Consider the following 12565-nt stretch of genomic DNA (forward strand, 5'->3'; position numbering starts at 1 on the left):
AAGAAAGAAAGAAAGAAAGAAAGAAAGAAAGAAAGAAAGAAAGAAAAAGAAAGAAGGAAGGAAGGAAAGAAGGAAGGAAGGAAGGAAGGAAGGAAAGAAGGAAAGAAGGAAAGAAAGAAGGAAAGAAGGAAAGAGAAAAGAGAGAAAAAAAAGAAAACTAACCCCATATAATCTTTTTTCTATTATAAAAATCACATTTTATAGTTACGTGTTTGTCCCACATTAAAATGAACACATTAAGAGTAGATTCTTGGGGAGAGAAATTTAAAGGGAAAGAATAGAACCACGATTCCCAAAGGCTGAGACATCCTTTTATCAGTTCCCTCCTCTACATTGCAATTTAGTAGCTGGACAGTCAGGATAAAATAAGGCTAATTATGAGAGCTACAAACAGAGCTGAAACAAAATGAATTTAATAATGTTTTCACCATTCAGTGTTTCTATTGGTCTTTAGAGACTGTGTAGTATAGTAGAAAGAGCCTGAGATTTTGAATCAGATTATCAAATCTAGCATACTTCTTTTTAGCTGTGATCATATGCACATCATCTTCACTTTCTATAAGGAAAGTGAATTCATTTTATCATTATATCTCCAGTGGGTAGAGTACTGCCTGAATATTTGTTGAATGAATAAAATAATGTAAGAATAAACAAATCTCTCCTATATCTAATTTTCTTGTTTTTGTTTAAAGATAATTATTATACTTCGTAGGACGGCTGTGAAGATTAAAGGAGAAAAATGCCTTGCAAATTGTAAGGCCATAGATACCATTTACTCATCTTGGTTTTCTGATTCTCTTCATTTTTAGAGTGTTCTGGAGCTGAGGAAAGCACTCTAAATTCTACAGTGATGCTTTGCTACCTATGGGACAAAATCTAAACTTCTTGTCCTGGTGGACATAAACACTGTGTTCTTGTTCCTGACTACTGGGGTCCAGCCTCATCTGCACTCTCCTCACACTTCATTTTACAACTTGTAAACTCCCAAATATACCACAATAACTTGTAACTCCTCAAATATACCACAACTTTTCAAGCCTCCACACCTGTTGTTTCCTTTGTCTGATATGGCCCTGACCGATAAAATCTTTCAAGTCTCAGCTCCAACCTCTGCAAAACACTCCCCGATTTTCCCAGGAAGACGTATGTATTTATTCTTCCAATGTTCCTATTCAGGAAGTGTTTCTATTCAACATTTGTAGAACAAAGAATTATGTTTGGTTCTAGATATACAAAGACAAATGAATTATCTTTTTCCATAACAAGCTTCTGATAGTTACCACTTGTAAATACTTTTACTATAATTCATATCATATTTAATCCTAATCATCAATTTTCTTTGATATTCCCTCCACTAGACTGTAACGATGGTTCCCTGAGGGCAAGTACTACATCCTTCATCACTATATCTACAGGTTTAGAATGATGCCTGGCAAATAATGTCTGAAAAACACATACTGATGAATGGGCAAATGAATAAATGATTGACTAAGCCCCTCCCAGGCCTGCAACATTCTAAAATATCCTGCAATTCTTTTACAATATAGTAGGCAAGAATAGATTCCTGATGGACTATGCGAATCTTAAGCAAAAAGTACCCTACCTTCAGTAAGAAGAATTTCTTGCAGATAAGTCACTGTCTACAGAATATACAAATTACACACGATCCTTCATTTTGAATACATCCCTTTCCTCAAAGCCATAAATGTTCTTACAATAAATGACTGGAATGAGAGATACATGTTCTAATGCTCGTTGTAGTAGGAAAAGCCTGGAGCTAAGAGGTAGAGACCTACGATTTAGTCCATGCTCAACCAGCGATGACTGTGTTACTGACATCTTGAAAGATCAATTTTCTTACCTGTTTTTTTTTTTTTTTGATTATTCATTTTTTTATTATTTTTTTATTTTATTTTATTATACTTTAAGTTCTAGGGTACATGTGCATAACGTGCAGGTTTGTTACATATGTATACTTGTGCCGTGTTGGTGTGCTGCACCCATCAACTCGTCAGCACCCATCAATTCATCATTTATATCAGGTATAACTCCCCAATGCAATCCCTCCCCCCTCCCCCTCCCCATGATAGGCCCCAGTGTGTGATGTTCCCCTTCCCGAGTCCAAGTGATCTCATTGTTCAGTTCCCACCTATGAGTGAGAACATGCGGTGTTTGGTTTTCTCTTCTTGTGATAGTTTGCTAAGAATGATGGTTTCCAGCTGCATCCATGTCCCTACAAAGGACGCAAACTCATCCTTTTTTATGGCTGCATAGTATTCCATGGTGTAGATGTGCCACATTTTCTTAATCCAGTCTGTCACAGATGGACATTTGGGTTGATTCCAAGTCTTTGCTATTGTGAATAGTGCTGCAATAAACATACGTGTGCATGTGTCTTTGTAGTAGAATGATTTATAATCCTTTGGGTATATACCCAGTAGTGGGATGGCTGGGTCATATGGTACATCTAGTTCTAGATCCTTGAGGAATTGCCATACTGTTTTCCATAATGGTTGAACTAGTTTACAATCCCACCAACAGTGTAAAAGTGTTCCTATTTCTCCACATCCTCTCCAACACCTGTTGTTTCCTGATTTTTTAATGATTGCCGTTCTAACTGGTGTGAGATGGTACCTCATTGTGGTTTTGATTTGCATTTCTTTGATGGCCAGTGATGATGAGCATTTTTTCATGTGTCTGTTGGATGTATGAATGTCTTCTTTTGAGAAATGTCTGTTCATATCCTTTGCCCACTTTTTGATGGGGTTGTTTGTTTTTTTCTTGTATATTTGTTTGAGTTCTTTGTAGATTCTGGATATTAGCCCTTTGTCAGATGAGTAGATTGCAAAAATTTTCTCCCATTCTGTAGGTTGCCTGTTCACTCTGATGGTGGTTTCTTTTGCTGTGCAGAAGCTCTTTAGTTTAATTAGATCCCATTTGTCAATTTTGGCTTTTGCTGCCGTTGCTTTTGGTGTTTTAGACATGAAGTCCTTGCCCATGCCTATGTCCTGAATGGTACTACCTAGATTTTCTTCTAGGGTTTTTATGGTATTAGGTCTAACGTTTAAGTCTCTAATCCATCTTGAATTAATCTTCGTATAAGGAGTAAGGAAAGGATCCAGTTTCAGCTTTCTACTTATGGCTAGTCAATTTTCCCAGCACCATTTATTAAATAGGGAATCCTTTCCCCATTTCTTGTTTCTCTCAGGTTTGTCAAAGATCAGATGGCTGTAGATGTGTGGTATTATTTCTGAGGACTCTGTTCTGTTCCATTGGTCTATATCTCTGTTTTGGTACCAGTACCATGCTGTTTTGGTTACTGTAGCCTTGTAGTATAGTTTGAAGTCAGGTAGCGTGACACCTCCAGCTTTGTCCTTTTGACTTAGGATTGTCTTGGCAATGCGGGCTCTTTTTTGGTTCCATATGAACTTTAAAGCAGTTTTTTCCAATTCTGTGAAGAAACTCATTGGTAGCTTGATGGGGATGGCATTGAATCTATAAATAACCTTGGGCAGTATGGCCATTTTCACGATATTGATTCTTCCTATCCATGAGCATGGTATGTTCTTCCATTTGTTTGTGTCCTCTTTGATTTCACTGAGCAGTGGTTTGTAGTTCTCCTTGAAGAGGTCCTTTACATCCCTTGTAAGTTGGATTCCTAGGTATTTTATTCTCTTTGAAGCAATTGTGAATGGAAGTTCATTCCTGATTTGGCTCTCTGCTTGTCTGTTACTGGTGTATAAGAATGCTTGTGATTTTTGCACATTAATTTTGTATCCTGAGACTTTGCTGAAGTTGCTTATCAGCTTAAGGAGATTTTGGGCTGAGACGATGGGGTTTTCTAAATATACAATCATGTCATCTGCAAACAGAGACAATTTGACTTCTTCTTTTCCTAACTGAATACCCTTGATTTCTTTCTCTTGCCTGATTGCCCTAGCCAGAACTTCCAACACTATGTTGAATAGGAGTGGTGAGAGAGGGCATCCCTGTCTTGTGCCAGTTTTCAAAGGGAATTTTTCCAGTTTTTGCCCATTCAGTATGATATTAGCTGTAGGTTTGTCATAAATAGCTCTTATTATTTTGAGGTATGTTCCATCAATACCGAATTTATTGAGCGTTTTTAGCATGAAGGGCTGTTGAATTTTGTCAAAAAGCCTTTTCTGCATCTATTGAGATAATCATGTGGTTCTTGTCTTTGGTTCTGTTGATATGCTGGATTACGTTTATTGATTTGCCAATGTTGAACCAGCCTTGCATCCCAGGGATGAAGCCCACTTGATCATGGTGGATAAGCTTTTTGATGTGCTGCTGAATCCGGTTTGCCAGTATTTTATTGAGGATTTTTGCATCGATGTTCATCAGGGAGATTGGTCTAAAATTTTCTTTTTTTGTTGTGTCTCTGCCAGGCTTTGGTATCAGGATGATGTTGGCCTCATAAAATGAGTTAGGGAGGATTCCCTCTTTTTCTATTGATTGGAATAGTTTCAGAAGGAATGATACCAGCTCCTCCTTGTACCTCTGGTAGAATTCAGCTGTGAATCCATCTGGTCCTGGACTTTTTTTGGTGGGTAGGCTATTAATTGTTGCCTCAATTTCAGAGCCTGCTATTGGTCTATTCAGGGATCCAACTTCTTCCTGGTTTAGTCTTGGGAGAGTGTAAGTGTCCAGGAAATTATCCATTTCTTCTAGATTTTCTAGTTGATTTGCATAGAGGTGTTTATAGTATTCTCTGATGGTAGTTTGTATTTCTGTGGGGTCGGTGGTGATATCCCCTTTATCATTTTTTATTGCATCTATTTGATTCCTCTCTCTTTTCTTCTTTATTAGTCTTGCTAGCGGTCTGTCGATTTTGTTGATCTTTTCAAAAAACCAACTCCTGGATTCATTGATTTTTTGGAGGGTTTTTTGTGTCTCTATCTCCTTCAGTTCTGCTCTGATCTTAGTTATTTCTTGCCTTCTGCTAGCTTTTGAGTGTGTTTGCTCTTGCCTCTCTAGTTCTTTTAATTGTGATGTTAGGGTGTCAATTTTAGATCTTTCCTGCTTTCTCTTGTGAGCATTTAGTGCTATAAATTTCCCTCTACACACTGCTTTAAATGTGTCCCAGAGATTCTGGTATGTTGTATCTTTGTTCTCATTGGTTTCAAAGAACATCTTTATTTCTGCTGTCATTTCGTTATGTACCCAGTAGTCATTCAGGAGCAGGTTGTTCAGTTTCCATGTAGTTGAGCGGTTTTGATTGAGTTTCTTAGTCCTGAGTTCTAGTTTGACTGCACTGTGGTCTGAGAGACAGTTTGTTATAATTTCTGTTCTTTTACATTTGTTGAGGAGTGCTTTACTTCCAATTATGTGGTCAATTTTGGAATAAGTGCAATGTGGTGCTGAGAAGAATGTATATTCTGTTGATTTGGGGTGGAGAGTTCTATAGATGTCTATTAGGTCTGCTTGGTGCAGAGTTGAGTTCAATTCCTGGATATCCTTGTTAACTTTCTGTCTCGTTGATCTGTCTAATGTTGACAGTGGAGTGTTGAAGTCTCCCATTATTATTGTATGGGAGTCTAAGTCTCTTTGTAAGTCTCTAAGGACTTGCTTTATGAATCTGGGTGCTCCTGTATTGGGTGCATATATATTTACGATAATCCTTGCCTTATTACACAGAGTGACTGAAAGGATTAAAAAGCAGATATGAAAAATTCGTGCTCTACAAAAATATCAGGTCTGATAGTACCTCTTGCTGGTACTGCCGCCATGTGGACATATTCCCACCCCAATCTACTTTTCCTAAGATTCTCTCAGAAACTCCATTTCTTTTTTTTTTTTTTTTTTTGGAGACAAAGTCTCCTCGCTCTGTTGCCCAGGCTGGAATGCAGTGGCATGATCTTGGCTCACTGCAACCTCCACCTTGTGGATTCAAATGATTCTTCTACCTCAGCCTCCCAAATAGCCAGAATTACAAGTGCACACAACCATGTCCAGCTAATTTTTTTATTTTTTGTAGAGCCAGGGTTTCGCCATGTTACCCAGAGAGGTCTCAAACTCCTGAGCTCAGGCAATCTAGCCACCTTGGCCTCCCAAAGTACTAGGATTATAGGCATGAGCCATGGCACCCGGCCCGAAATTCCATTTCTTAGAACTGATCCTTGTATGTGTTAAAGTGCATACATGCATACAGCTATATACCTTAAACATCTGTTACAAAATTTAAACATTTTAGTATACATACTTTTTTTTTTTCATTTAAAAATATCCTGCACAAGATAGATTAAAGAGTTGAATGTAAAACCCAAAACTATAAAAACCCTGGAAGACAACCTACGCAATACCATTTAGGACATAGGCACAGGCAAAAATAGGCACAGGCCAAAAGAAATTGCAACAAAAGCAAACGACAGATAGGATCTAATTAAAATAAAGAGCTTCTGCATAGCAAAAGAAACTATGAATAGAGTGAACAGATAACCTACGAAATGGGAGAATATTTTTGCAAACTATGGTTTGCAAACCATAGATATTAGGTCTAATATCCAGCATCTATCAGGAACTTAAACAAATTTACAAGAAAAAAACCAAACAACCCCATTAAAAAGTGGGCAAAGGACATGAACAGACACTTTTCAAAAGACATACATGTGGCTAACAATCATATGAAAAAAGTTCAACATCACTGATCATTAGAAAATGCAATAAAAAACAATAAGATACTATCTAATACCAATCAGAATGGCTACTATAACAAGTTAAAAAATAATAATAAAATAAAATAAAAAATCCCAGATATTGGTGAGGTTGTGGAGAAAAAGGAACACTTATACATGGTTGGTGGGAGTGTAAATTAGTTCAACCATTGTGGAAGACAGTGTGATTATTCCTCAATGACCTAAAGACAGAAATACCGTTTGAACCAACAATTCCATTATCAGGTATATACTGAAAGGAATATAAATCATGCATTCTATTATAAAGACACATACATATGTGTTCCCTGCAGCACTATTCACAATAGCAAAGGCATGGAATCAATCTAAATGCTCATCAATGATAGACTAGATAAAGAAAATGTAGTATATATACACCATGGAATACTATGCAGCCATAAACAAGATCATGTTCTTTGCAGGGACATGGATGGAGCTGAAGGCCATTATCTTTAGCAAACTAACACAGGAACAGAAAACCAAATACTTCGTGTTCTCACTTACAAGTGGGAGCTAAATGATGAGAACACATGGACACATAGAGGGGAACAACACACAGTAGGTCCTTTTAGAGGGTGGGAGGAGAGAGAGGATCGGGAAAAATAACTAATAGGTACTAGGCTTAATACTTGGGTGGTGAAATAATCTGTACAACTAACCCCCCCAACACAAATTTACCTAGGTAACAAACTTGCACCTGTACCCCTGAACTTAAAAATAAATAAGTAAACCAATAAAAATAAATCCCAAGTACAAACCTCAGGATTACTATACCTCTAAAAAAAAGACAAAATTAATATCCTAATTGAAATATCATGTTTGATTTTTCCTGTTCAGCCAATGAATAGGGACACAAAGCCCCAGAAGAATCCTGGAATCCAAAAGCACAAATCTTATATCAAAGAATAAGATGACAGAAGGTACCAACTTTTATTGTAGATGAGGAAAGCAAGGCTCAGAAAATCACCCAAAATCTTAGAGAAAATTAGTAGAAGTAAAACAAGAATGTTGCTATCTAGATATTCCTAGGCCAGGTGTACAGGTATTTCCAACTTTCCTTTTGGTTTTTCACTGATATTCAACAGACTGGAGCTCATTAATTATCTTGTGATGGTTTTTGCTAAAACAAAATCAAATTGAGGATAATGTATACTATTCTAGTTTTTGAACTTCATGGTAGATTGAGAAAATAATTAAAAGTAAATAAAGTCTGCCTCTCTTCCTGAACTATTCGATACTAAAACCATTAGATGGGGCAGAGCAAGAAAGGTTTTTGTGCAAAGGGATTGCCTGATATGGGGTATCAGAGCCTGGGCAGGTAATGAGAGCACCCACATGAAGAGGGTAGGAGAGTGTCCAGGGTGGGCAGTCAGGGCCCAAGCAGGGTGAGGAGAGCCTCTCTGCAGAAAAGCAGCCAGGTATGGGAAGTCACCTGAACAGGGTAAGAAGAGTGCCTCTACCTGGGTGCAGTCCAGCAGGATATAGCAGTGCCCAGGTAGGGTGAGAAGAACAGCCATGTGGTGGGGGCAGGAAGGGGAGGACACGTGTTGGAAGACTGGTTACATACAGGGCGACTGAACAACTAAGTAAACATTAAGGACAATGGGAGTCAGGTTTCTCACGATTTGAGAAGGGAGTTGCAAATATGGAAATGAACTCTGTTGTTTAATTGGAACTTTGGACTGGAGATATCATTGTGAACTCAGAGGTTTCAATACATAGATACAGAAATAAATACACACAGACATACACAACCTACCCCTGTCCACTGAGAGAAACTTTCTGCAGCAAAACCCAAATAGCAATGGGTACACCTGGCATCCAGGTCTTGGCTTCTAAAAGGAAATAGGACTTAAAGAAATGGCTGATCTCAGGGTGGAGGTAGGAAAATTATAAGATGAACCCAGAATATCTTATAGTGCCAAAAAGTAATAAAGTGTTCAAAAAATAATGGAGACAAGTAAAAAGACACAGCATTGTGAAGGAGTTTCTACTGGCCAAATATGGAACAATCTGAAGATCAAAATACATAATGAAAATAATGGACTATAACCCATAGGGTAAAATAGGAAACCATGAATTTATATTGATATGAACAAATAAATTGAAAATGTAATGAGGAAAACAATATTTACATAGTTTTAAAGTAACTTCTTGCCAGATGCTTATTATTATAAAAGAAAAAACCAGAAACTTCATAGTGGTAAAGATATGAAGTTTCAGATACCACTTTAATCAGGTGAACAATGTGAATATCAACAGTAATGGGACAAATCAAAATTATGCAGTGCCCAGTGAGATGTAATGAGAGCACAGTACCACTTCTATACCTTCTAAAGAAGTATGAGCTAAATCTACCATGAGGAACCCCCAGACAAACCCCAAATGAGGCACACTGCACAAAACATCTGGCTTGTAACCTTCAGAAGTATTAGTCATGAAAGTAATAAAAGAACTGAGAAACTGTCCCAGACTGAAGAAGATTAAGGAGACAGGAAAATTAAGACAACGTGTGATTTTGAATCGAATCCTTTTATTACAAAGGTTATTACTGGGACAACTGACAAAACTTGAATAGGGATTAAATGGTAAAAATGTACATGTTAATTTCCTAGCTTTCATATCAGGACATGTAGAGAATGTTCCTCTGTTTTAAAGAATACTAAATTTTTTGAAATTGTGGGACATCTGGTCAACATCTTACTCCCAAGTGGTTCAGAAAAAAAAAAAAAAAAAAAAGCTATTGGTACTGTACTTGCAGCTTTTATGTATTTAAAAGTGCTTTTTAAAAATTATTTTAAAAAAAGACAGGAGGCTGCTTTATGAGATCTATTAGATTAATTCATTGCTTGTTTTACACCAAAGCATTACATTTAAGACTGTTTGGCGCCATCAAGTGTTCAAATACATCTATGTTCACTTTAATTTGAAAACTGACCCTACTGGAGCTTTTCTTTGTGCCAGGTACAGTAGATACTGGGCCAACACAAGTAAATAAAAGAACACTCCTGTTATCAAGCAGTTCATAAAATTTTGGTAAGAGGATGAGAAAGATATTCATAATTCACTGTGATAATTGCTATAATAGACATGACAACCACAGCAAACTCCCTTAGGACAGGAAGAGCAGTCAAGTTTAAGCACAAAACTCCATCTCTTCTACTTCCTGTTATTATGTGGTAGGCATATGTCAGGCAGCACTTTTCTACTAGAGTAGGCCCACCCACGCATGTGGCTTTTCAGCTTTTTATTCATGAGGCTGGCTGCATAAATTTCACAGCTCCACAATGACTTAAGGAAACAGGGTTAGGAAGGTCCACTTGGGTTTAGGTGCCACTCGGCTTTAGGTGCCAGTACAATGGATTAGAGAAACCTCAGATTTGTGGGTCTTGGGCACTTGACAGTAACATACTTCATTTTTATATCCCTCATGGATACAGCTTTCTTGGCAGGGAACCCCAGAAAATAAAGGGCAAGTGAAAAAATTCGGGTACCAAAACGCCACTGTAAATTTGCCTGTTTTCACTGTATCTCTGTGTTTCATGTCATCTCTTAGAGCTGAACTTTCATGCCTCTCAAAATCATTTTTATATCCCCAGGGCCAGAAGCCAGGGGAACACAATAAATGTGTATTGAATTGAAAGCTGCAGCAAGAGAATAAAGTTTTAAAAGCGCTTGGTCTTTGTGTAGCACTTATCTTCAAAAACCTTCATAAATGCAAAAAAAAAATCATATTCAATGCCAACTCTGAAACAAACTGTATTTTCATGAAGTCTTCTAAATCTACATAGTCCATCTTCTATAGTGGCTTTATCCTACTTGGACTGAAAATACACCACTTTTTACAAAGTTAATGGGCTATCTTAACTCAAGGCAGAAGCCAGTGCTAAACCTATTAAAGTTATTCAAATAATAAATAAGTATCAACCTATTGACTTAGAAAATAGTTTCTTAAGGTTAATTTTTAATCTACTTTTTAAAAAACTGAAAGAAAACAATCTAGAAGAAAAGAGACATATCAAAAAAGGATGTTTACTTTTCTATTTTCCATAAGCCCCTTCATCTTCCCACCTTCAAATATTAAAAAATAATCCCAACATTTTCTTTAATTTACAAGTACACATTTGGTTGTCTCTAACCTGAAAGAATGCTCGAGCTTCTTTATATCTACACTCAATAAACCTAGAGTGTGGTACTTCTTCTACAAAGTGCATTGGATCCTTTGGAATGAGAACTTCCAGTCCATCAACAGTAACTTGCTGTAACTCTGGCCTGAAAACAAAAGTTAAGATTTATTAATGAGGGTCGGGGAAAAGGGGAGGAAGACCACTGACAAATACCTAATGCATGTAGAGCTTAAAACCTAGATAACAGGTTGACAGGTGCAGCAAACTACCATGGCACATGTATACCTATGTAACAAACCTGCATGTTCAGTACATGTATCCCACTACTTAAAGTAAAATTTAAAATAATAATAATAATAATAAATAATTTAAAAAGATTTATTAAAAGGATTTAACCCAGAATACTGGCAGCCTCTTACAAATATTAAACATTGGCAAAATAACTAAACATCAAGCATAGTTTCATCAATTACATCAGATATCAATTAGCAATTTTAATAAGACCTTGAAAAATCTGACATCAAACAGTTCAGTTTTAATTATTTTGGTTAATGTATTTATATATTAATATATTTGTACTTGTTCATATACACTTTGGCATTTTAAGGAGAAACAAAAATTTTGTGACATAATTTTTAATTATCAGTTTACTTTTAGAGAAGTAAATGTTTTTAACACTTAAGTCACACAAGTTAATTACAATGGCCTGAGAATCTCATTAATGGGTAAAATTGTAATCTGCAAATCTATCTTATGTATTTTGGATCCCGTACTCCAAAAATATTATTTGAGAGTTTTCCATTCCTATTCATATAAAATTGTACAATCTAGATAGCTTTTATCTATTGTTACACATTTATATTTAATAAGTAACTGACAATTTTGAACTTTACTGAGTTATTAAACTTTGAAATAAATTCGTAAAGCTTTAAAAAACTAAAAGATAATGTCTCCCTAAAGAAGGTTATTCGAAATACAGAATAAGAAAAAAACATGCAAAAAAGTGGTAAGAGAACAGTGAGTACTAAAATTTTTGATTCAAATAAGAGAAGTCAATAATAAAAACAAAGTATTTTTCTCCATCTCTACTTATTTTTTTTTTTTTTTTTGGTCATTTCATTTTGAAAATATGGCTTGGTTCAGAAAAGTTTTGACTTTCAATACACAAAAAATATAGAAGACTTCAGTTTTGAATACCTTTTTCAGTCATTCTCAAATATGTGACTTTAAGTACTAACAAGAAGGCAATCTCACATGATTCCAGATAGAAAGAGAGAAAACATATATATAATATATTTTTTTTAAAGAAGGCAAGAATAAACATACTCTTGCACTTCTCAAGTGTAACAGATAAGAATTATCTCACTGGAAGTTGCTAAGAAGGAGTTTTTAATGTGAAAATCCTTACAAATATTTACTGCTACCTTTACATCAGATTCTGCCATTCAAAGTAGACTGTAACATCATTATTGCTGACTTCAAAAGGAGAATGAAAGGGATAATTCTAGGTTAGAAACTTTATACTCCAAGTATAACTTCAAGAATGTTTTTAGTCCTGTAATTGTTAACATTACAAACTAAACCTAATCAAATTTTGCGTGAGTTCCTTCAAATAACTGTTTCTCACAAGAAACATTTTTATTATTGCGATAGCCAAAGATAAATTATTGCACATGGTTTTAAAAAACATACAGGAAAGTGCATAACATAAAGGCATAAAATAATGAATTTTAAAGTAAACAC

General features: G+C 36.0%; 1 protein-coding gene across 11 annotated transcripts in view; it reads right to left on the reverse strand.

Annotated features, from left to right (window-relative positions):
* The window catches only part of FKTN (fukutin), a 75830-nt gene that overhangs the window by 30473 nt on the left and 32792 nt on the right, over nt 1-12565 (reverse strand). For all 11 annotated transcript variants that reach the window (XR_002729651.1, XR_002729653.1, XM_023202339.1 and 8 more), the window contains one exon: nt 10835-10967. Coding sequence is in view for 9 of the 11 variants with exons in the window: in XM_023202339.1 (XP_023058107.1) it covers nt 10835-10967 (133 nt within the window). In the remaining 2 variants the exon portion in view is untranslated. The remainder of the gene's footprint in view (nt 1-10834; nt 10968-12565) is intronic.

The sequence above is a fragment of the Piliocolobus tephrosceles genome, chromosome 14 (genome assembly GCF_002776525.5).
Source record: "Piliocolobus tephrosceles isolate RC106 chromosome 14, ASM277652v3, whole genome shotgun sequence".
Lineage (NCBI taxonomy): Eukaryota > Metazoa > Chordata > Mammalia > Primates > Cercopithecidae > Piliocolobus > Piliocolobus tephrosceles.